This window comes from Ylistrum balloti, unplaced genomic scaffold (genome assembly GCF_031769215.1).
Source record: "Ylistrum balloti isolate Yb309-2 unplaced genomic scaffold, AGI_CSIRO_Ybal_v1 Utg370360, whole genome shotgun sequence".
Taxonomy (NCBI): domain Eukaryota; kingdom Metazoa; phylum Mollusca; class Bivalvia; order Pectinida; family Pectinidae; genus Ylistrum; species Ylistrum balloti.
Window position 1 is genome coordinate 229,789 of NW_026782255.1, and position 27,252 is coordinate 257,040.

General features: G+C 33.8%; 1 protein-coding gene and 1 long non-coding RNA gene across 3 annotated transcripts; both read right to left on the reverse strand.

Moving 5' to 3' along the window:
- Positions 1–4,577: 4,577 nt before the first annotated feature.
- LOC132553840 (cysteine-rich, acidic integral membrane protein-like) lies at positions 4,578–6,224 on the reverse strand. The gene has a single exon (XM_060218122.1). It carries the CDS (start codon positions 6,222–6,224, stop codon positions 4,578–4,580), a length of 1,647 nt encoding a protein of 548 aa, XP_060074105.1.
- Positions 6,225–17,343: 11,119 nt separating this feature from the next.
- Positions 17,344–26,624, reverse strand: LOC132553856 (uncharacterized). 2 transcript variants are annotated; one of them, XR_009554360.1, is made up of 4 exons: positions 26,569–26,624; positions 26,095–26,207; positions 21,649–21,720; positions 17,344–18,134 (listed from the first exon to the last, which is right to left on the reverse strand). It is a non-coding gene; the product is annotated as an uncharacterized LOC132553856 (long non-coding RNA). The 2 variants fall into 2 exon arrangements; XR_009554359.1 differs by lacking the exon at positions 21,649–21,720.
- Positions 26,625–27,252: the final 628 nt, after the last annotated feature.

Consider the following 27,252-nt stretch of genomic DNA (forward strand, 5'->3'; position numbering starts at 1 on the left):
AAGATATGTTTTTCACTTCTAATTATCCCGAAGAGGTTAATATGGGTCTTGTCCATGTATTTAAATTCACATGTGTGCTTCAGTGATGAAAAATGGATTTAACCATCAAAGCATTTCACTGACATGATCAGTGTAACCACTCTCAATCTTTAAAACTCTTTAAACAGTTTTCTGTCCATTAACCAGACAGAACTACGGAATCTCCACTTGCTGACAAATTGGTTGGTCATTAAGTAGTTAAAAAGCTTTTAGGGGCCCTGAGTCCTGATCCTGATGGTTAGTCTCACAGCTTTACCTGTTCGCTTCATACCTGAGAGAGTTGATAGGTGGAGGAACTCTTTGATTCAGGAGGTAGATATTTAAAGCATCTATGATTAAAGATTCATTGGTCAAAGTTCAAACAATACTATGCTTAAGCGATGAAAGTTCATGGGATTCAACAGGACAGAATAATCTCCCACAAACCTTTTGCTCAATTTTAGAAATGTTCATTTTTTTCTTTATGATCGATATACAGAACAACACCAATGCTTAGCTTCAGGTGAAAGGTGATAGACTTCATTACAAAGTAAAACCTGGTTCACTGTCAGATGTCTCAATTCCAGGTTAATATGTTCTAATGATGTAAATCTGTCTTTGATTTTCATCAATTGGTGTTTTATAGTGTAATATAACTCTACAGAGAGTTTACCTTGTGTCTTTCTGATAGGCCAAACACATTTTGTAGGTGAGTTCAGCAATATTCACAACCCTTGAAGACCTCACCTTGAAGGTGAATACTTATGTCAATTGGCTCAAAATTTAACTTGAACAATGCATTGAAATTAAAATGACAAATTTTCAATAAATTTGGATCAAAATTATTCAAGATTAATCAGAAAACATTGTTTCATATTTCATTAGAAGTAATGTTTGGGCCTAAGTTCCAGTCATGAAAAACATACATTTGAATGTTTTTGGCCTTGTGTAATTCTTAGATAGTTTTCAGGGCTAGCTATATGTTGTCTGATTCAGATTGGGTTAATCTGTGCCCTCTAACTGTTTGTTTTTACATAAAACTGTTGGAAATTTATTTAAACTACCATAATTATTGAAAAAAGAAAAGTACAATTCACTGTTTAATTCTTTTCTACATGTGATGGGTGCACTTGGTCACTCTGTACTGTTGGGAAAAGACACACTGACACAACTGCAGAGTATTGCTTACACTAATTTAATTCTTGAATATCCCTGTGACAGCTTTGTTTTCTTTTTAAAAGATGTTTACATTTACACAGCAATACCACAGTATAAGCTAACAGGAGAAAAGTGTGATTTATGTTACAATAAATGCTATCCAGTAAGTGACTATTATGACATCAGTGTTGTGGGTATAGAAACAGCGATGATTTGCCATAAAAATAACAGTTCCATTTTGGGGTTTCAAATGTTGATGATGAATCAATCATTTTACTCAATTTAAGATATAGTTCACAAAAGAGAATTTATTGGTAGGAAATGCAAATAAACATTGATCTGTCATGTGGCATTTATGGTCGTAATAAATGACAAAATTTTGCAGCACAGGATATATTGGCCTCATAACCATAATCATCGCAATAAAACAGTTCAATGCTTAAATATTCTGAAGCTGAAAATGTTTTACACAAGATCTTTAAAAGAAAAAAAGTAAATTAAGAAATTAAATTTTCTTTTATTAAAGCCCTTTTAAGGTAAAAATTAAGGGTTTACATTCTGAAATCTGCGTTTTATCAGATGGTGTAATTATGAATGGAAACATTCTGAAAATCATGATTTCAATAAGGCACATAGGAACACAATGCCAAATTCCTAGAACAATTTATTTCAATACACATTTAGCATAATTAACATAATTTGATTGATACATGCTATGTTCATGTTTAAAGACACAATTGGGGAGAATTTTGTTTTCTTGAACTTTTTTCTTAATTTTTGAATTAAATATGGAATATATGATATACAAACTTGCATGAAAACTGACTTCTCAAAATGGAAATTGAATTACTAGCTGTCACAAAAAAACCCATTTAAATTCCTCCAGAAGTTTATCCCTCCTGTCTATAAATGCAGACTTGTTATCACTGAAGTTCAATTCCTTAGAATTTTCTGGACACCATTGTACGAGGTAACAGGTTTATAATGATCTATCATCTAATGATTACAAGTTGAAGAGTGTAAGTAATCACAGCTAATTCAGGGAGACAATTTGTCAAATGAAGATGTCAAACTAAAAATAGTGTGGTACAAATAGGAGCGAAGTGGTGCCATTGTACCACAGAATTCCTAACGGCGTCTGACCATTGGAAGGTTTCTCCAAGACAAGTGTAGTTGCAGGAGTACTGAACTCCAACTCACACACGGTTAAAATTACGATCATAAATCGTAATTTGGTGTAATCTGTTTTTGTTTGTAAACATTTAAGTTCAAGATGTCACACGTAACATTAATTACCTGGATAATACGATTTTACCTGTAGACATCATTAAAGAACTTGAATGTCAATTACGATCCTATCAGTGTCATTCCTCACCGGCACCTACAGGTCAGTCCACATGACCCAAAACTTTAACCTGCCTCGGAAATTGTCTTGTACCTATTACTCACGCATTGACAGGAAAACAATGGAACTGCTTTTAAAGGATTAGTTCTACTGGGTGTCGGAGTGAAGGAATTCTACACTGCTAAAGGTTGTAAACAGTCGTGACCTTCCCGTCTGCGCTCATCTTCTGGTGACAATCAGTGTGTACATTACACTGTCACAGATCGCCACTGATATCAGCGTCATTTAACTGTCAAAAGTAACAATTTGTATCCTTACACTCCTTGCCTTGTCAGTTTAACTCTATCAAGAAACATGTTATCAAAATAATGAAAAAAGGCGCCATGAAATTTCATTTCATACAATATTTGTATTTTCATTCTTTAATTAATCAATTTTACGTAAAAGATTTGTGCGTAAGTATCTTAATTACTGTGTGTAATGGTGAACCTTCTGTGGCAGATTGTACAGTTTTACATAAAGGTTCTGAATCATCAAGACTCATAATGGCTGACCACAAACAACTCTATTGAATACGTGAAAGATATAAATGTGAAAATGTCATGTCTGGCGACAAGCGTTAAATAAACTGATACATGGTCATCGCTAATTATCTTATCTTTAAACCGTGGACAATAGGAGTTGAAACTGACAACAACAAATTTTTTAAGGATCTTCCGGACTTCCGTTCTCGCTTAGCACATAAAGACATATGGTACTAAGTAATTACAAAAGCGGAACCCCCGCGGTCATACTGGTCACGCAATCATCAGTATCAAATTACGGTCGCACGTCCACCAAAAAATTAAAAAAATTGTTATTTTCTCCCCTCAAATTCTGCCACACATATCGTTATTGGATGTTTTCATGTCAGAAGTGTGTTAAAATTTTCACCTGTCATTTCATTCATCATCATTTGAATTGACATTTTTACTTGTGAACAAGACAGAGTTCAGTGCTGTATTCATAAAGCTTTTAACAAAATCAATTTAACGGGAATATGATGAATCCTTATCGCTACGTCATCATTGTCATTTATCAAACCAGCTCTTGGATACATTCCTGTCTGTTAAAATCGAAATTGATTGCGATGACGTCTTTATGAACATTTCTTGCAAATGAGTGATCTTTGACATTTTCAGAAACTTCTGTTGCTGTTCCCTATTACTTTACTGATATGTCAGCTGTTTCTTTTTGTGTTCAAAAGATATGACTAAATACTGATTTTAAAATCAAATGAAAAAAAAAAAATAAGGAAAATTCCAAGTAATATTTGATGAATTATCATAGAGCGCTTCAAGAGCATATTTTGACCATCCATGAAAAAAGGAAACAATTGTTGTGTGCTATAACACATCATTGAAAAGCATTTTTGAAATTTGAATAATATTTGAACAATTTCTATAATTTCATAGTAAATCATAAATATCGAAAAAAAAAATTCTAAAATTTGAATAATATTTGAACAATTTTTATAGTTTTATTATAATTTTAAAATTTACCAAAAAAGTTTCAATATGTATTGTACTTGAGATTGTTGAATTTTTTGAAGATGACGTGTATTATCGTATCTTCATTATAACGCTTATAAAGTCATCAGCAAGACCTGTTGGACTGGAAAAAAATACTCTAAGTTATTAGCAGGTGTATCTAACTGGACGTTATGTACACCTGCCCAAGTGGCGCGATACAGGTATATGTCACATAGCGTTCAGGTAAATCACGATAGAAGAACTCTGATGATCTGGCCATCACCTGGCTTCTGCTGTGAGCATAATGAAGATATAAAACATCTTAAGATCGTTCCGTATCATTTATGCGTAACTAATAACTGATATGGTAAAATAACTACTGATGAATCGGACATTATATCTTAAAAATTTAATATTTCATATAAATACCTCACAGATGTATCATGCTGTATCTAGTGGGCTTCTGAGGGTCCAGTATCACTGTAGGGGATATAGCCAGCTTCTGATGGGCGAGCAATTCATTGTAAGGGATATTAAACTGGCTTCTAAGACATTGCTGTAGAGATATAGCAGGCTTCTGATGGAGACATTGCTGTAGGGATATAGGCAGGCTTCTGATCTAGACATTGCTGAAGGGATATACAAGCTTCTGATGGAGACATTGCTGTAGGGATATAGCAGGCTTCTGATGGAGACATTGCTGTAGGGATATAGCAGGCTTCTGATGGGGGCATTGCTGTAAGGATATAGGCAGGCTTCTGATCTAGACATTGCTGTAGGGATATACAAGCTTCTGATGGAGACATTGCTGTAGGGATATAGCAGGCTTCTGATAGGTTTATCACTGTAGGGATATAGCAGGCTTCTGATGGAGACATTGCTGTAGGGATATAGCAGGCTTCTGATGGAGACATTGCTTCTGATGGTGACATTGCTGTAGGGATATGGCAGTTTTCTGATGGAGACATTGCTGTAGGGATATAGCAGGCTTCTGATGGAGACATTGCTGTAAGGATATAGCAGGCTTCAGAAAGAGGCATTGCTGTAGGGATATAGCAAGCTTCTGATAGAGACATTGCTGTAAGGATATAGCAGGCTTCAGAAAGAGGCATTGCTGTAGGGATATAGCAAGCTTCTGATGGAGACATTGCTGTAGGGATATAGCAGTCTTCTGATGGAGACATTGCTGTAGGGATATAGCAGTCTTCTGATGGAGACATTGCTGTAGGGATATAGCAGTCTTCTGATGGGGGCATTGCTGTAAGGATATAGCAGTCTTCTGATGGAGACATTGCTGTAAGGATATAGCAGTCTTCTGATGGAGACATTGCTGTAGAGATATAGCATTCTTCTGATGGAGACATTGCTGTAGAGATATAGCATTCTTCTGATGGAGACATTGCTGTAGGGATATAGCAGTCTTCTGATGGAGACATTGCTGTAGGGATATAGCAGTCTTCTGATGGAGACATTGCTGTAGGGATATAGCAAGCTTCTGATGGAGACATTGCTGTAAGGATATAGCAGGCTTCTGATGGAGACATTGCTGTAAGGATATAGCAGTCTTCTGATGGAGACATTGCTGTAAGGATATAGCAGGCTTCTGATGGAGACATTGCTGTAAGGATATAGCAGGCTTCTGATGGAGACATTGCTGTAAGGATATAGCAGGCTTCTGATGGAGACATTGCTGTAAGGATATAGCAGGCTTCTGATGGAGACATTGCTGTAAGGATATAGCAGTCTTCTGATGGAGACATTGCTGTAGGGATATAGCAGGCTTCTGATGGAGACATTGCTGTAAGGATATAGCAGTCTTCTGATGGAGACAATGCTGTAAGGATATAGCAGTCTTCTGATGGAGACAATGCTGTAAGGATATAGCAGGCTTCTGATGGAGACATTGCTGTAAGGATATAGCAGTCTTCTGATGGAGACAATGCTGTAAGGATATAGCAGTCTTCTGATGGAGACATTGCTGTAAGGATATAGCAGTCTTCTGATGGTGACAATGCTGTAAGGATATAGCAGTCTTCTGATGGAGACAATTCTGTAAGGATATAGCAGGCTTCTGATGGAGACATTGCTGTAAGGATATAGCAGTCTTCTGATGGAGACATTGCTGTAAGGATATAGCAGTCTTCTGATGGAGACATTGCTGTAAGGATATAGCAGTCTTCTGATGGAGACATTGCTGTAAGGATATAGGCAGGCTTCTGATCTAGACATTGCTGTAAGGATATAATAGGCTTTTCATTCAGTAATCACTTTACACCTTTTTTCTCTCAAGACAAATATTATTCTGTCAAATTTGTGAAATTTAATGATATGAATCAAGAAACCATTATATATATATGTATCTGAACATAAAATTCTCAGGTAATATATGTGTCTACTCTGACACTGTAACTGTAGGTATCCCACAGAGTGGCCCAGCATCCATTGACAAGTAAATCTTAAATGATAATTGGGATTCAACTCCCATTAGATAAATTATTTCTACATTTTTTCAATTTTTTTCTTTTTTTGTGAGTTTAATATAGATTTAATACTTTAACGGTGAGTCACCCAAAATGACGAGCAGTTTTGACAACACTATTAAATGATGCGTGGAGGATGGGAAAGGAGAATTTTTCACGTTACAATAGTAGATCATGTACAGATATGAAGATTGAACATTAAGAAAAATATATGTCAACTTGTTAACAATATAAAAACTTGTAAAATCGATGATTTTTCCATAAAGATATGATTTATCACCTGACGTAGGAGCACATATCTTCGTATTCGTCAGGTGATGACTGCATGTTTTTGTATTGTGACAAAATACAAACATATGAATAATTCAGTATTTCTTTCTTGATTGATATGACTAAATAGATGTTTTTACCTGAAGATTAATTGATTTAATTCATTATTAATTATTCATGCAATGATTTAAATTAACATCATGATCATTAATTTGTTACCTATGAAGGTTAACTAACAGATGTCTGATGAATTTTCAATTGGTTTCCATAAATAGGAATTGGTTACCATGACAATTAATTATAATCAGCTAACAGTATATTTAGTAACAGTAACTTGTATTAAGCAGTACCTGATGTAGCACCGTAATATTCATCAGTAGGGATGTCAGTGTTTCATGGTTCAAGTTTTCGTTCTTTCACCAAATCCTGAACCAAATGATCCAATTTTTGAGCGAATTATCAAAAGGTCAATGGCTTCCTCTACAAATAAAATAAAGAAAGGTCAAACTCAAATTTTGATGAAATTAAAGGCATTAAGATATTAACAAAAGAAAGGTTTCCATGGAGACTCCTGAAACCGTACAAGGAGAATAGTTTTGGAAGGGTAAGTGTCTTCTGCTTCAACGAAAAAATGTCCCAAATGAGAACAATGAATAACTCTGAACTACTCTGCTAACTAATGATCACTAAATACAATTTATTTTCAAAGTATCTATTTTATTTTTAGATTTTTCTGAATTCTTGAAAATATTGAAAAATGAAACCATTTGAATATACATAAGTAAATTTTTAAGGTAGTGAAATAATTCTATATATGGTTTATATTGAATCTTTAGCTACAAAGATACTGTAAAAATACAAATTTTAGTGTGATTTTATTTTAGTGCTTTTGACACTGAAAGAATTGCGCCAAAATATGACTACACTTAATAAATTGTTTCTTCAGGATGTTGTTATATATATATAAATATATATATCTATCATTTCTGATACATGAATTATCATTACACTTATTTGCCAAATAGTAATAATGTGTTTCAAATTTATTTTGCTAAATTACTTACATTAACAGTATACATATATACTATTGTTGCCAGGTAAGTGTGTGGGCTTTGGTAATTGATTACAGTACGTTTCAATATTAAATTAAGGATAGATCCCCTCTGTTACTGACAGTAGCTATTTGTCTAGCACTGACCATCAGCCGGCTATTTACACCTTTTGTCACCTCTGAGCAGGGCTGTTTGCTTTACAGGCCACCCGATGTTTCAATATTTGGTTTGTTTTCACCTGAGGTAGTGCGATGTGTTAAATGTGTTCGTTACCTCACCTGGAGGCCTGTACAGGTAACACCTCCACCTTACCTGGATTACAAAACCTCACAGATAATCACTACTCATCCTATCTCTAAATACTCTAACCATTACTCACCTGTTATAGGGACTTCTAACTGTATTCAGGTGCCGAACTTCTGGCAGGGTAGTGTTTACTTGTTTTCATTTCTCCTTAGGCACACTTAGATCACAACTGCTGGTCTTGAATTGTCTCAATGACCAATTCATGGTCAAAACTGTCCCATCAGATGTAATTATTGTCCAAATCCTTCGAGAAGACTATTTGAGATAACATATTGTTTTTTTTAATAAAAAAAAAAAAACTATGCTTCTTTCTGAACACATCAATAATCACTTAAAAAATAGAAAAATATTTGAACTCTTTTAATTGCACTTGCACTCATAGAAATATTTTCCAAACAAATACTCTATTACCCTATTGGTGAAATAAGACACATTGTTTAAGCATAAAACATTGATTTTTTTTAAAGCAGCGAAGATCAATTTAATATTTTTGGAACTAGTGTTTAATCTTATGTCTCAACATGGTACTTAAATATTTAAGAACCATCATTTGAAATATAGATCAATTATCTAATACTATTATTAAACCACCATATAAAATGTTTGATATTTATAAATATTTCAGAAACATGCTAATGTGCATCGTTTTCTGTATACTATTTTCTGTTAAATTTATACATTTGTATAACAATATAGTGTAATTACCTTACTAACACATCATACTTGAATTTGACTTAAGGCTGTATGCCACCTTATACATTTTGCCTTTAAGTTGTATTAGAGTTATAATTATATCCCCTTCAAAGTTAGCCTTTGTGATTTATCCACTACTGCTGAATTTGTAAGAAAGTCCAATCTCAAACTCAAAGAAAATATTTAGTTTGAAAGTTTACAAAAAAAGAGGTGTGGAAATTTTCACACCTGGGCACATCACAAGGTATTTGTAAGTATCAGTATCACAATGCTATATGATTTTTGATACTTTCTCAAAAAAATTCATGTAAAACAAAATTTTATGACTCCAGTTGTAACATTTTTTTTTGCTGATTAAATTTATAGTTATTTCCTCAGCTTGTAAACAATATTGTAGCTTATTCATGAATCACTTTCATTTTTTACAAACTAAGAGGTGAATAAAATTTAATCCTATTTGAAATCTAGTATTGTAACAAATTTATCATTGTCATCCATTTGCTGAAGGCAGAGTGTTTGTTGTTTTTCAATGTTTCTGTATTGTTACTTGAAAAAGAAGATCAAAAGCCACTGTCAAACCGTAGCCTAACAGTTCCAAATGTTAATAAATCCAACGCCAAAAATATACCACTTCAATTTTGTTCTCAATTGACACCAAGGAATTAAAAAAAAAAACCTACAAATACATATACTGTCACATTCTGTTTTCACTGTGAATTCAATCTTATTGTTGAATGTATCATTACAACAGGAGTAATACCATTCAGGGTTTTGCACAGCGAGCAAATATCATTTTAGTATTTAAAATTGATCACTTCAATAAATATATTCAAAATTTCTGTTGAGGTAAATTGTTAAAAAAAAAAAAAAAAATGTACACATATGAAGAATTGAACTGATTACTGTATCTGAGGTGACTGGTACTCAGTGAACTACCGCTGTAGGAGATAGGCAAACAATACAGCCAGGTGTCTGAAGCATGCTACCTGTACAAAGGATACCTGCTAATCATATTGTTATTTGATAAAATTTCACATCATCATATTTTCATTTTGAATATGTTTTAATTTCTTTTGGGTCACCTGTCACCTGGCCTGCTGACCCAATGCCAATATTCTACCTTGGGAAAAATCTTCTAGAACAAATTTCATGCCCCTAAAGTAACATATGAATACTTCATAACAGTACGTCTGTATAGTATATATTACAGTGTTGGGACATATATCCCTAGCAATACACACAGAACAGCTATTCTTATCTGTTCACATGTGGGGTGGGGCATGTTAAATTGAGATATTATTAACAAACAAATATAGATTTGCCTCACTCTCATTTTTTGTAGAAATTTTATCCAGAGATCTTCGATACTGTTGCAAGTTATCAATTAACATTTGTGTAAAGACCTTTATTACACAGCATGTTTTATTCAAAATATTCCCTAATAAGGACATATTATATTCTACTATACAAATCACAGCAGTATCACATCACTCAAGACAAACGCAACAAAGACCTCAACAAGTCAGAGTGTTACAAATGCATGGAGGATGCATTGTGCATTCACAAACCACAGCACCTGTTGCAAACATTTGCCTGACCTAAAGATATAGAGACACTCGAGTCGTCAGTTTCAGTTTCAATTTTACCTGTAATCTTTACGATAAGTGATACTAACAGTAACAGGTATGTATATACGGCCTGTATGGGTTAGAGGGTACAGTAAGATGAATGCGAAGAGTTCACCATTTAAAGGACTCAGAAAAGCAGAGAGTACTCTGTTACACCGGTAATGAATTCTTTCATGATAATGCAATTTTAATACATCTCTCAATTGGCCTTTTAAGAAAACATGCACTGTTTTCATCTCTAAGAGATTCACTGCTTGTAAAATGAATATAGATGAATATCAACAATTTTCATTGCAAATAGTAAAAAAATGAATGAAAATTTTTATCTTATGAAAAATATTAATTCTTTAAGGTAATTCAGTAAAATATTGATAAGATGAAAAAAAGATTTTCACAAAAGATTTGTTCACCCTTATGACACCGTTTTTGACAGAAGTATCATCAATATATCTAAAATGATAATTTTGAGGTGAAGAATTTCTTTATTTGAGATCTTTGATCTGTCACAAAAGCAATTTCACTGGCGATAACTCAACAGTTACCACATTTGAACTTCAGTGCAGACTTAACATTTTTATCGGGTGTGAAATTTCTGTCCTTTTTATCTCGATGGTATTTAATTTTTATGTGAATTTTCATCCGTACGTGACAAAATAGATAACAAAAAAGGAAAATGTTAAGTTAACATTGATCTTTGATAGCACATAATCAATTAAACTGAGAAAAAGGCGTGCTCAATTGTATTTAATTGTTTGCAAGGTTATTCAAAGATTCAAAGTACACCAATGTAAACTATATGATATTGAAGAATATTTTGCACTTGTTTATTTCTTTTTAAAGTAATTGATATCACTTTAATATGTCTAATGACAAAATTTAACAAAAAGATAAAACAAACAAACATTAATTGATTTTGCATTTAATTTTTGTGAGTGAACATTGAAAGAAAATTTCATGTAAAATATGAGTTAATGACAATAAACTTTTGAAATTAATTTTAAAATGATTTTACTTCCATGACTTACCTTACTTTAAATGATGCTAATTTACATAATTGGTCAATTTATGTAAATGAACCTAAATGGTAATTTCAGGAGAAAACAATCCCCCTTGGAAGTTTGATATTTTTGACCTAATATTCTCAAGGACATTTTCACTCCTATTGTGTCTGCAGGTTTTTTTCATACTATCCTATTTCAAATAATAAACATTTGTTGACGAGAGTGGCAGTTTAATTGTGTTAAGCCTTTTTATGCATCTTTGTCATAAAATAGCAAAATTCATTTAAAGTTACTTCAGCTGACACAATTGTTTTGTTAAAATTTGAGAAGGATGGAGTCACCTGCTCAGGCCTTTTAAACATTTTCGTAAAAATGTAGTTTTGAATGGATTTGCACATTTATTGTTATGCCCTGTGGCTTGACTTCTAGGCGAGGATTCCAGTTCTCTCCTATATATTGGAAGTAATCTAGAGGTTTGCTTTAAAATTTATTACCACAAGTTTCAGTAATTGTTGATGAAAAATAACACATAATGTATTCTAAACAGCTATCTAAGAGCGCTTTCTCATTGTGTTACATCAGCACATTCAACAGATGGGTCGTTGATTAAAGTTTGATGGATATGAAACATCAGACTACGCGTGTGACGTCCATTGTTATGTATTGTCATGAAAGCAAGGGTAGATAGAATATTGTGGGCTTGTCTGCCATTCCTGATGCTAATGAGAACTCACTAATATCAGTCTGATAGCTTCTCCAAGCCTCTGTAAGAATCAGATGATTGTGCAATTATTACGAATCAGCTGTTTCCCTCACTAAGGTAACGGTGACTTTAGGCATTGAGTGTACCTGTGGGAGGAGTCATGTTTTACACTGCAGAATGTCAATGATATATCCGAGTATTAAGATAGTCTAAGTGTCATCGATTGATCAGGCGATCGGACGACACAGCCAAGCTGATGTTCGCGATTAAGACACCTTAAGTATTATTGATCTCCCTCGCTTAGGAATCATTTTCATCAGGGGCTGTTACTCTCAAATGCAATATTCGTATGCTATTTTATACACGCACTAAATCTAATAAAACCATGACAATTGTTCAATGAAAGATAATGATAATTTGATGATAGTAATACACCACATCTGTGCTCTCGCTGTGTCATATAAAACCTTACTTTCCTTTTTCACAAAGATTTTACGGTATTCAAGCTATCTTATTAGGGCGGGAAAGAAGACTGATGGTACACCGATTATTTATTGTGGTGCGGAGATCCCGAGCAGATGTCGCAGTGTCTGTTATAATCCCAGATATGTAATACTGCAGATAAATTTATTTAAAAGAAAACATCAATAAAACGGACAATAAATATGAATTTTTATATAGATTTCTTTCCACATTGAATCATTTAAGAAGAATGGGAGATCCACATGAAACACAGTTAAGTATTTATTAAAAAATGTTCGTAGAGGTCATTAACTGTTTGTTTTACATACTTGTGCCATAAAATTTGAAAATTGTTTTTTCATCATATAATACGATTGCACAAAAGTACACAAACAGAATCTCAAGGCTTTTTTATCCACGTAAATTTTCATAAAGACATTATCAAAAATAATCTCCACATTAAAGAGGAATTTTCTATCTTCGTATTAAAAAAATAAAAGTTGGCATTTGTTATTTGTTATTATTAGCATCAAAATGAAAAAAAAAAAGATATTGTGTCACAAAACAGAAGTTTTATGAGAAGTTTCATATGGTTGTGCTTCATACATGTAAAGCGTACTTGTATTCTACAAATGTGAGTGAGCAATTCATACTAAAATACACTATTGAATTGCAGGTAATACTAAATCTATTAATATTTTGCTTCCTCCTTTTTTTTTTTTAAACTTCTTTGAAAGGATCTAGAAACACAATATTAATATCTGAATTAGGAGGAGTTTTGTGGTACATGTACTTTTATAAATTCTCATTCATGAAAAGATTTGTTTCAAATTAGGTAATAAGTGTAGTTAAATACTATATTTGTTCAAATGAAGATAAAAAAAACCACAGAATTCTAAAACAGTGGTGTGATATAATCCAAAAAGTTGAATGAAAAACCACAAAAAAATACAGGGCGGTATTGATAACTTGAATGAATAACACCGATTCAGTGTTTGTGATCGGTTGAACTGGGTGGACTAAATTTTTAAAAGTCATTGTGGTTTTCTTACTTTTACAGCTTGTTCTTGCTGTGAAAGGGCTGGATTACGTTTTGATTGACACTGTTCTGGGGTCACTGTGGCTTGATGGGGGATCGCGTTTCACTGATACGGAACACCAAACTTTTGATATACACATGTTTTTGTTTGTTGTTGATTTCTTCCTTATTGTGTCACACCTACTATTGATATTGATGACAAATTAGGTTTGCTTTCATTTCCACGGTAACGATGAATCATCTGGCCTAAAAGTTCAAGATTCCATTTTCATCATTTTATTTTTCACTCCTTCATGTTATATCATTTTCATTAGCTCTGACACATGATGAAACATTTGAAAAAATCATTAGACAAAACCATTATATTGTCCCCTTGTACCCAAAATATATTTTTTTGCTATGTGTTTTTTGTTGTATTTTTCCTTGTGCCATTCCTTTAATGTCCTGACAACAACCAAAGGCATACATTCATATGCAAAGCAACAAAACTCTGATATCTTTCAAAAAATTCCCTTAAATTTTTCTATACATTGTAAAATGCAGATTAAGTTTTAGAATATACTTAGTCCATGCTGTCACAGACTGATGGATTAAAATTAAAATCTAAGTAGTCAATACATAATGTATGAGGCTTTTGGATAAGATGCTTTCAAACTGATGCCAACAATGAGAGGTACCTTGTTAAACTGCCAGTGTTACTCCATTACATAAAACACTATCTGGGATGTTAAAAAGATAACTGCCATGCTTTCAAACTGAGGTGTTTGTTCTATTACATAAAACACTATCTGGGATGATAGATAAATTTAGTAGTTTTGGAATATAGTAAAGGAAACATATAAAGATTTAATTACTGATATTTGAAGTGGCAATATAGAACACAAGGCATTATACCTTAATAGATTGTAAAGAATGACAATGTAATGAGTGCTTTGAAATAATTGGCAATAAACGAAGTGGCAGTTTAACAAAAGGCATTTAATCAAGTTTGATATTATGACAAAAAATTGCTCCATGTATCAACAGAACATCTTTTTGTTATTCTTGTCTGTATGTGATAGAAACATAGATAGAAATTTCTCAACTGACGTACTTTTTCTGTATTGAAAACTTTATTGGGTGTATAATAAAGAGAATGGATTGGATTTGTATGAAATGGTATTGATGAGTTCTCTCTGGTAGGAGGGGCTCCACTCACTGACCTCAACATGACGAAGGTATTTCTTGTGAAGTCACAGGTACCTGTGTTGTTATTGAGTTACAGAAAAGATGAATCGCAAACCAATTTAAGGACATAATTAATAAAATGTTATCATTGAGGACAACACGTAACCTTGCTTAGATTGTTAAAAAAAAAAAAAAAAAGAAATTGAGGACATTTAAGTATCATTTAAACCTTTATAAGGTTTAGATTGAATTTTCCTTTCATTACATAAGTGTTGTTTGGAGGAATCATCTACGTATTTGATCTTGTACATATGTACGATGAGTCACTAAATTGTCTATTATTAAAGAGTAGACCTGTCAAGCTTAGTGGCCAGTTTAATTTGCCCTTCACACATTTTAATTTAAAGAAAGAAATTTTCTTGCCATCCAAACTTGTACTGTCGTTACTTGATGTGATGTTCAAGGTCTAGTGTTCAAAGAACCTAAAGCTTTTACAGAAAATGAAGACACATTATCTATCTCTCAAATCATCACTTTTATCTAATCATATGAGAGCATTTGAAAAATTTGAATTAATTCATCTCATTAGGTGCAGAACATATATATTGTAAAGGAATTCAGATAACTTATGACTTCAAAAATCTCTTTTTATTATCAATATTTCAAAAAAAAAAAAAAAAAAGTAATTTTAAAATCATTGTCATGTCCATTTTCAGTCTGAGATGAAATTTATATTTAGACATTAGTAGTTTTGTCTAGAACTCTGACATGTCTAAAAGAAACATTCCTATTATATATCTTATAAAAAATCCTACCACTTAACAAATAGACTTTTGTTGGTGGAGATGTTTCTCATTCGGCTTTTTACCTTTTATCCACATGGACGAACACACCGTATTATCTCCACTCTCCCTACAAATTGATATCGTTAAGATAAATTAAACTTTACACATGGGCGACTCGGCCTCCTCACTTGACCACAGATGACAATATTCTTCTTGGATTTTCGATCAAGGTCCTGTCAGGATATGGTTGTGACGATTTCTTCATGTGACAGACAAACTGAAGATTTCTGGTCAATATTGACTTAAGCCCATTTCCTTAGAGAGTTTCTTTACTAAAGTGTCTGTCACAGTCGGAGACTCTGACCAAATTCTGTATCTGTTCGGACGAATAAATTTTCCGCCACACTGACTGACATTTGGCAAATCATTCAGATTGCTTCCTGATTTATAGGATTCATTTAATTTAATATTGTGATGGTGTTTTTGTTTATTAAGATTTAGATAGAAGTACATTAATGTAAGTAAAAAGACCTGTCATTATAATTTTTGAAAGCTTCATAATATAATATCAGAAAAAAATATATTTTTTTTTTTTTTTTAGTTTTGGATTTCTTTTTAATGTTAAAATTTGTTTCATAAATTATCAGTGAAACACTTAGATAAGCTATAAACATGATGAAATAAATTAAACATTTTCAGTTATAGATATTAAAGTTGAACTGTTCAAATGATTTTGCTACCTAGCAAATCTCATGTTGACTATTCTTTAGACAATTTTACAAATGCAGTGCTAACGTTTTCTGTTGTTTTGAAAAATTGATATCAAATGTGAAATTAAAGACAAATTTTATTCCATATTGCAACAAGAGTGTTGTATAGTAACCATTTATCACTTATCTGCTTCTGAAAATTAAAACATTTGATTTCTGTGCAGCAAATACATAGCAGCATTCTGATTGGTCCATTCCAACAAATTATATCATTACTGGAAATTCTATCGTTACAATAAAGATTTTTTTTTCATATTTACTGCAATGAGAAAAATATAAACTTTTTAAAATTTCTCATATTCTGTCAGCAAAAATGAGACAAAAACAAAACTGCTGCATAGTAAACATTGTATATAAAAAATAGCTTGAACATATGACTTTGATATAATTTATCTTGAAAAATTATCTTTCCTTTTCATAAATTTTCATTAAATTCAATGTTATCTATTTCATATCTCATGATTATTAGATATAAAAGAAATATCCATATATCTTTGTCAATTTTTGTAACCAATAAAAGTACTATGTAATGATTAATAAAAGACTGTAAATCAGCAGGCGTTATGTATAAGTAAAACCTTTTCTTTGTAATTTTTTCAATTACATTAATAAAATTCTTAAAGGCCGAATCAAGCAGGACTTGAAAATTTGCAGATCTTTTGGATGCTGAGAGCAGCATTTACAAGTACAAGTTTAAAATTTTCAAGAAATCAAGGACAGAATTTAGAATCATCAGATATGACATTTTCAGATTGTCATGATCAAATTCAATACTTACAGTTCTGTATTGTAATTTGCTGATGCTTGCTTATTGACTTGTTTATAATTGATCTACAATAAGCAATATTAATGTTTCAAGTGACCTTTACAGTTTTTGAGACCAACTGATTCTTCTATCATAGGAAATTCAACATATTGTTGTATGTGATTTATTGATAGTTTCAAGTACCATGTCGTTAAATTGGCCCACTTCATTCATTATAATGACTAAATTCTTCACGTATTAAACAAATTAACAAAGCTGTTTCCATACAGATCTAATCTGTAGGGGAAGCCATTTTGTTATTTTCGTACTTGTGTTTCAGTTTTTGCTTCGTGATGGATATCCTGCATATCGCTTAATCCTTCCGACAATCCCAGCAAATGATATGTTTTCCTATCATCCTTTGTTCTGAAGGGATCCTACGGTTTGGTGTTCAATAAAATTTCTGTTATCATGCAGTTATTAGTATTATGTTGAACGTTAGCGGCTATCTAAATTGGCTGGTAATCGGACATTAATTCTATTGATTTAGTCAGTAAATTGCAGCTAAAGTGATTCTGTTCAACACCAACAAATGAAAATTGAATAAAATTTTTGTTTGCATAGTGATTATGCTGTATTAAATGAAAATCCTTATCCTATTGAACGGAGAAAGATCATCGTGCTACAAACATCCCTGTCAGCACACGTTGGTCGTCCGTATTAAAAAGAACTCTTCAACACATCAATAAAGACACAATTCAGGGAAATGAGTCGTCATCCGATAGTCCTTGCTGGACAGGCTCTTTGATTCTTTGATCTCGTCAATACTGTCAGGTAAAAACACATTTAGGAACTTAACACAGCGATATCAACATCACACCGCTGGAAATCTGGGTCCTGTCACGCCTGAACAGACATGATAAATAATATCAAAATCCTGCACACGATTCACTCATCATCCTTTCACTGGTTTTCCTCGTCCAATTGTTAGTTTGTCATGTCTGTTGAAATTAACACAATTATTAGTTTTAATTAGGATTGGCAATTATAGCTTGGGAGGGTGGGGGATTTGTAAAGAAAAAGATTCATAAATTGATGACCTACAACAATGTTTCTGAGCCTAGTTAACTTAAATCAAGACAAAAATTTCAAATTTTGTCTTTAAGCGTCGATAATATAGCATTATATAATTTTTGTCAATCAAAATAGATAGAAGAGTTATGTTTGATATTGTAATTTTGCATGGATCTATATCACTAAACAAAAATCAATCAAGAAATTCAATATTTGCTTATGCAGAGCCGATATTTGTATGCTTATCAGTCTTTGGACAATTATTTTGCACGAGTGATAAAGTGTTTTTGCATGGTAACATATGGTTGATTTAGGACAGATATTGGAACTGAGGATGCATGTAAAATCTGCCTGCTTAGAAAATAAATTAATTTACTAGCTTTTGATAAATCTGATACCACAGGATGTTTCAGTACAAACCTAAATACACTTGTTTCAGCCTTTTTGATTTCTTTATGAACAAAAAATAAACATCATTTTCTTGCTTGAGTTATGAAAACTTGTATAAAAAATTATGGCAACAGTTATCACACACAATTGGATCACTTAAAAAGGTATACACTTGTGGTAAGGTCACTCAGGGTCACTTAAGCCAAGGTCACTCATGACTTGGTCACTCATGGCAGGGCCAGTTGCAGGGACCTCCATCAAAGCACTGTTGCAATAAATGTCATACTGTCAACAAACAGACAGCTGAATCAAGCTTATGGGCCCAATTTTAAAAACAACTTAACTTAAAAAGTGCATACCAAGGAAAGAGAAAATAATTATCAAAAGTGTTGCAGTTTAAGCCGCAAACTATTTTGCACTCTATTTTTTTGTCCAGAAATGAAGACATTCAAAGGAAGAATTTTGATATTGCCTTTACACATAAATTCTATTTAGCAGTTATATACAGTCGCATATGCAGTGATATATTTTTTCTATCCCTCTATATGTACAACAGTCACAAACTTTTTGTTTGATACCATTTCTTAAATTTAGATAGTGATTGGTTGGTTCTGTTGGTAACTTCTGCTTTGTCCGTGTCTTGGTCAGAAGTCTCCATTATGTTAAGCCAGAATGTTCCTTAACACGATGTCAGAAGGGACATTTCTTTATTTTTCTTCAAATGGATAAAGATTCTCCATTGTAAGACTGAAATAAGAATGGAGAAAGTGATTTTATCCAGACTTGTAAACTGGAAAAAGATTTTTGATAATGAGACAGGAAGTCAGATTCAGGTTGATTCAGTCTTGATTTCATTGTTCTGTGTCTCTGTTTTCAGATGCTGGTGATTGTGAGGAAGCCTTTGAACCTTTGGGCAACCACACAAATACTGACCAGGACGCTGAAGAATCTGTCAACTTTTCTCGGACCAACTCACTTGATGACCACCCAGCTGATGACACTGACCATCCCCCTGTCTACATACCAGAAGATATTCCCATACCCAAGCAGTTTGAACTTAAAGAATCTAAAAACTTTCAAGGTCTTGGAGTCTGGGCTAAGGTTGATATTCCTGCTGGTCAGAAGTTTGGGCCCTTCACTGGAATTCTGAAAAACAACCTTGAAAACTTGTCCTGTGCATGGGAGGTAAGTTACCTTTAATTTATTTTCCGTGGAAGAAATGACCTTCCCAGAAACTTTATTTCCAGAACTTCATCATTACCATGTTTTAAGCTCTAGCAGCCAATAGAATCTGCTGTGATATTGAGTAAATTGTTTTCATTGGTTTTTGTAAGATGATATTTAAGGTTCACAATACATACTAAAACTTTGGATTTGAAAAACAGATGAAATGTGTTTAATCTTGAACAATTTGAAGTTAGAATTGTGCTCATTTTAATGTCCAGTGATTTCATTTCTATATGATAGAACCAGCTCTCATTTTGAGAACATGACATTATGATCTAGATTTAAATAACGATTGTAATTGATTATAGCATATCCTTCCAGAACACTTTGACCTAATTTTTTCCAAGTACTTTTTCAAGGATCTCCATGTCTTCCAACGTGTATCATAGACAGTCAGAGATTAACCTGTAAGGTTTATTAGCAGTAAAAGTCAGTAAAAAGATAAATAGTTATCTGACTTATATGTTTCGAATGATCACCTAGCGACTCCTTTTGTCAGTGCATTGTAAATTCATTTGGTCACATTGCAACCAGATTTCCTTTTGTCATGGAGGCTTCCGCATATAATCTAATGATTATTAAGATGTCTGATTCTTTCTTCAGTTCATGACAATCTTGAATATATTTCACTGCAGGTGTACATTTATTTGTTATCACTTCCTTGAATTTTTAAATCCTTTAAAGAGTTTCCTTAACATAAATTACAGTTCTTTGCATTTAAATACGATGTATCTCTCCGAGGTGATCTGAAATTGATTTTCAGACACTTAGTAATGTAATTCCTAATCATGTATTTTGAGTATTATTAGGGTATGTTATTCATGGTACATGTTTACCTACTGTTTTGGTATATTTCAGGACATGATAACATACAATTATTCCATGTACATATCCGCTTGTAGTGTTAAACAAATTACTGTTATCATTGATCTCATTGGCTGACAATCTGTTACATCATAAATATCCTGAAACATGTCAATTGTGATATGCATTTACTCGCTGATTAAACATCTTTCACGCTCATCTGTGGTTGTCTTGGCATTGTGATAACAAACTTGTTTTTCGTGACAAAATTAGTCTACACTGCTTACTGAGCAAGAGATATATAGGGTTGGAATTCTTTGGTCCTAAAACACCAATTATCTTGTCAAGTTTATACCACTAATGTGTCTTTTAGCTGAAAATTTAACAATAAAAAGACAATGAATTTAAACACAGAAAATTCTGACATGAAATGAAATGTATATGAAGATAGTTCAAAAACAAGGTTTGATATTGTGCTGTCTAAAAATTTGGACCTTTAACAATTGAGGGATGGGTATGTTGCTGAATGTGGGCCTTAACACTGAAATCAGAGAAATAGAGGGTTTGGATTATTTCCGACTATGGGCCCATACCCGCAAAATTCAGTACAATAGTACATTTATATTTGAAATGTCATATACCTAAGGTAAAAGCACATTGTTGTTTAGGTGTTAATATAACCAGATAGAACTTTGTAGCAAGACTAGGGTAGCATGACTGGACGTAACGACGGGTGAATCCTATCTTGATAAAAGTACAAGATGTTATTTAAAACGTACTTGCACCCATTGTCTTTGTTCTGAGTTGAATTGCATGTGTGTTATTGACGATACTGGGGTGGATTGTAAGCCGGATGAACTGTGGTGAAATAAAATCTGTCCAACACAGGATGGTCTGTTTGGGATGAGGATCTGCCTGTCTTATCATCACAATTGTTTTATTGTGTGATGAAAATTTTATCACTGCGAGGAATCTCCAGCAGGTATACTTTTCTTACCTTTTCTGGTATGAATTTCTCACCTGTCTTTGTAGGGGGTTTGGTACTGACAAACGAGGAGGATTCGAAACTGCAGGTACCTGCATGTTGAATCACTGTAACAATAAAAATACATTAAAGTGGGAACAGAGACCATTACACTAGTGTTTTACAATCCAACGCTTATGTCTTATTTTTTAATAATAGAGAAATTGTCATTACGGATAAAACATCGAGATAGGATGGTTCCTTGTAGGTACAATAGACAATGGCGTCTCAGAAATAACACATCCTGAAATTACATTGGTGAAATGAGTAAAAATAATAAGCGGCTGATCACGCTTTCTTGTTTTTTCCTCTTCTGTTTTTTAATAGAAATTCCTCATGAAATTACATATCTTAAATTTAAAACAATATTAAATGCCACCAAACACATATATTTTCAAAATTTGTATTATTAAATAATATGTATTTTTTTAATATTTTCAAAGTGATGCTGTATTGAAATTTGATTTTTACATTTATATAATTTGATCTGGAAAGTTTGATGAAATTTAAAAAAAAATTTTGGTTATTCTCTTCCTGGATCTCGACTGCATTGCTTACTTCGATAAATCCCCTGTCCACCTCTCCACATGCTTTCAGAGCGGTGTATTTAAATTGATCATGTATGGTACTTAAGCTCTTCCACCTCTCCCTCTACCACAAACTTTAAAATCCTCCTAGCTAGTGGTTACATTTTTATTAGGGTTTTGTCAGGGTAAAATTAATTCACCCACAAAAACTCTCCTTTCTTCTCCTTCCGAAAATTAAGATATACCAATTATTATCGTGTCATGAAGCTATTCCATCTGGAATGACTTTCTGAGGGGGGTATGAGTGTCATTCTCATTCAGACCAAAAGTTTTTATTTCGTTTCCTACAACATATTTACTGTTTTTTCATTCCCACAACTTTCAATATGTTATGTCAACGAAAGGCATGGGGTCATTCAGTACGAAGGGATCGCGCTTCAATGACATTCTTTGATCATCTCTAGTTTCGCGGTGATGAGCACAAAAATTACAGGTAAACTATTTTAATTTGGGTCTATGTTTAGCAAAGGTGAGTCTTACCAAGAAAGCTTGCTACTAATTTTGTACATTGCACTCCAGGAGGACAAACCGAGGTTTTGTTTTGACGTGTATAATGTTTATATACAAATCGTAGTACAATCAATGATGACTCAAGTAATGTGTTCGCTGGCTTTTGACATGGGAACAGATCTCCCTCTATTTCTATAGGGTAGGGCTAGTGTAAGGTTATACACCCTGTCCATCCTGTGTCCACGTCAGAACCTGTCATGATATATACCTTACTGGTACCATGCATTGTATATTGTTAGCAGGCAATCATTTTCCAAATCAGAACAATGGAAATCAGAAAAAATTGATTTAATCTTATGGAGAAAAATGAATAAAACAGAGAGCAGTTTAAAGAAAAATTTTTTCCAAATTCTGTGAAAGAAGTTTTTTATTAAAGAATGAAATACTATATTTCTCTGAAGTACTATAGATTGGAAATGACAAGTTTGTGCTTTTGTGTGTTCTGAATACTGTGAAATCTGGTTGTCCTTAAAGGGGTTTGGGCGGGGCGGAGTGGGGGGGGGGGGATGGGGATGTTTCATATAGATGGGATATAACCATAATAGTTAGGTTGAAGTTTGAGGGAAGGGGCAGAGAATATGGATGAATGGGAGAAGACAACAACGGGTGAGGGTAAAAAGGGATCACATGTGATATTCAAGGGGTTTAGGGGGTGACAAAAAGTTTAGGTGGACTGGGAGAGATAGGTTTGACATGGGATGGGTATTTAGGGGTAAAGGGAAAGTTAGGGAGGAGATTAAGTTGGAGGCTGGGAATATGATGGCAGCTGTTGGAAAGTGCATGGGCCCAGGGAATGAAGAATGTTAGGGTGAGGAATATGGGTAGTGTTTGGGTGGGTATGTGGGTGGAGGAAGAGGAAGTGGAAGGATGGGAATTTGGGAATAGGAATTGGTATTGGAAAGCCAGATATTTAGGTTTAAAGATCCAGGATGAGTAGTGAAAGTATTAGAGATCGAGATTTGGTAGTGATAGAGGGGTATTTAGGATGAGGAATGGGTATAGGAAGACTGAATACTGGGGTTAGGAAATGAGTAGTGGTAGGATGGGTATCAAAGTCATAGAATGGATAGTGAATTGGGTGTGGGGAGGGGATAGTGGAATTGGAAAAAAGTAAGTGGAGTGGAATTAAGGGTGGGTATTGGGTGTTAGAAAAAAAGTAGTGGAGGGTGGGTTTTAGGTGTGGGAAGGGGAGGGGATAGTGGAATTAAGGGTGGGTATTGGGTGTGGGGAGGGGACAGTGGAATTAAGGGTGGGTATTGGGTGTGGGGAGGGGATAGTGGAATTAAGGGTGGGTATTGGGTGTGGGGAGGGGATAGTGGAATTAAGGGTGGGTATTGGGTGTGGGGAGGGGGTAATGGAATGAAGGGTGGGTATTGGGTGTGGGGAGGGGACAGTGGAATTAAGGGTGGGTATTGGGTGTGGGGAGGGGGTAATGGAATTGTAATTTAGACATACCTATCATTATAGTTCTGTTAGGGTGATGACTCACCTGTCAATATAGCGGTACAGCCTATCTAAATAGTGCCTTTTACCCGTCTAACATCTTTGTTATTTATTCTTAAACAGACATTATAAAGCCATTTTTACTCACTGTTAAAGACTCCTATTGATGTATGTATCACTAGTTATCACAACATTCACTTTACTGTTTACCCACAAATTCCACACTGATCTCAGTCTTCTATGTGGTGAGGTTGTGGTCACACTCCAGTAAGCAGTGAGGTAGCATCCCAGCTTTGATCTTGATGTTTACCCCTCTGCAGACATACTTGGCCGATTAAACTCAGTGTGTATATAAGTAACTGATAGATAGTAATCATACTATATTACTAAGGGTAATTGATCGTAACTGTCAACCAGTTAACTCATGATTTATTTATATTCCAGGTATATGTAGGTGTTTCTATATATTTGATTTAAACAAACTTAAATTGATTAATTAAAACAAAAAAAAAGAACTCCCCCCCACCCATCAATAAAAAAATGAATAAATAAACAAACAAGAAAAACAAAAAAATATATAAAAATATAGATAAACCTCATTCTATCTTGTAACAAAAATACAATACAAAATCTAGTTGATTTTATTTATGAAATCAAAGTACAATGTAAAATTAATTGATGATGTAAAAAGGATAAAATACCGAATCAAGTGTTATATCGCAAACATTTGATTTATATTGAAGCAGATATGATGTAAACTCTGGTGTCTCTTACAGATAGTTTATCATACATAGTTTCCCTGTTATTGCAAATAGAAAGTCTTGAAGCTGAAAAATTTATCTTATAAAAAAGATTCTTTTCAAAATATTATGGACTTGACACCCACGGTTGTCAATCTTTATTTGTGAAATATTTAGATTTCTCGGGGCTATGGTGTCCATGATGATGTTGGGTAACTGATGTTACCCTAACCCACAGCTGGAAGCATTCATACTCTCAGTAGAATGTTACTCAGTTTATAAATTTTCTGATAAAATTTCAAAAGGTCAACTTAGATGTTATCATTTGTAAATTGTATATATATATCTGTCTGTTTAAAAAAGTAAAATATTATTTTACGAACAACATAATGAAAACCTGTTGAAATAAATCCGAACTCCCAAGAGTTCATGTAAATAAGTACATTGTATAATTTCCCTAATTTACAAGCATAACTTTTACCTTTTAAAAACATGAAAAACCAAGCACCTGGATGTCATGACATTTTTCTATTTATTTAATTGCTGGGATATCAAGTGTGTTCAATAGCATGACATTGACAAGTTTTCAAGGTCAAAGAGGGTGGAAAGTGTTGAAGGAAGGTCCAGAGTTATGATCAGTTGCATGCTGGGATAACTAATATCTTTTAAGTTGATTTTATGTGTAATGACCTTGACCCACTATCAATGGCTTAGAAATTAAATGTGTGAAAAATTGAAAACAGCTTCTTCTTCAAAAACAAGAATCTCATGGGCATGTTTTCTGAATGGAATGCTGGGATGAAGAGATATCACATTTGTTTAAAGGAATGACCTCGACTCTTTTTCAGGGTTCTGATGAATTATGAAATTTGTCATACTAGAATAAAGGAATACTATAACTAAATTTGGGAACCACATTAATGACCTTGATCAATTTCCAAAGTCACATGAAAAAATGGAAGCTTTCAACAAAGTTTTCTCTTCATAAACTGTGTCATGTAGATTTAAAAAGGGTCTATTCATCTATTAAATTTTGAAATTCTGCTTTCAAGTTAACAGCAATTTGGTTAAGAAAATGAGACCTATACAAGCCCATTTGACCTCTTGTTGAAATAAGAAAAAAACTTGTGTACAAAATATCTCATGAACTACTAGAGCTCACCTTCTCTCTGTGAGGAATCTTGTTGACAAGGGGATGATGGCCCTACAGGTCTGGCAACAGTATGTCAGCACAGCCCGAGTGTCCCTTATCTACTGTGTATACCAGGAGGATAGCTACCCAAACAGAAGCGCTGTTTATACTTCATTATGGCAATATCATTCTCACAGATATCAAATTTTGATTCAAATTTAACTACGAAAAAAAATGAAGATGACTTGATTTTTGATGAAAGACTTCCTTGGTTGCGTTTTTCATTTTTATGCACATTTCAATTTAACTTCATTAAAATTGGTATTAGAAGTTAGATGTATCTTTTCTCAGTAGCCAGACTCACTGTCATAACCCTTTAGAGCAATCAAATGGTGTCTTGTTTACTATCTGGGCAGAGTCTATGGAACATACAGAGAGACAACAGTGGGAACACATTTAATTACCTACATTTCTTATTTAATTTATATTTTATGGTTAATTTACCTTTGAAATTGACTTTCTGTGTCTCCTCCCACTGATAAACCTGAAATCCTCCTCTACTGTTTGCTAACCTTAATGAATAAGATTTCAATGTTAATACACTATATATGCTCCAACCATTTCATTTTATACACTGACCCAACAATGACTAAACTACTATCCTGAACCACCAGTACCACCAACACCAACACCACAAGGCATCACCACACAACACCAGTACCACCAACACCAGTCTACCACACACCACTGACTAACACCCCACACCAGTCTACCATACACCACTGATTACCAACCCAAACCAGTCTACCACACACAACCCCAAGTACCACCCTACACCAGTCTACCACACACTACTGACTACCACCCCATACCAGTCTACCACACACCACCAACTACCACCCCACACCAGTCTATCGCACACCACCGACTACCACCCCACACCAGTCTACCACACACCACTGACTACCACCCCACACCAATCTATCGCACACTACTGACTACCACCCCACGCCAGTCTATCATACACCACCGACTACCACCTCACGCCAGTCTATCACACACCACCGACTACCACCTCACACCAGTCTACCACACCACTGACTACCACCTCACACCAGTCTACCACACCACTGACTACCACCTCACACCAGTCTACCACATACCACCGACTACCAACCCAAACCAGTC

What these genes read in the sequence shown, in the direction of transcription:
- LOC132553840 (XM_060218122.1), bottom strand. Translation starts at nt 6,224, where the DNA reads ATGTCTCCATCAGAAGACTGCTATATCCTTACAGCAATGTCTCCATCA.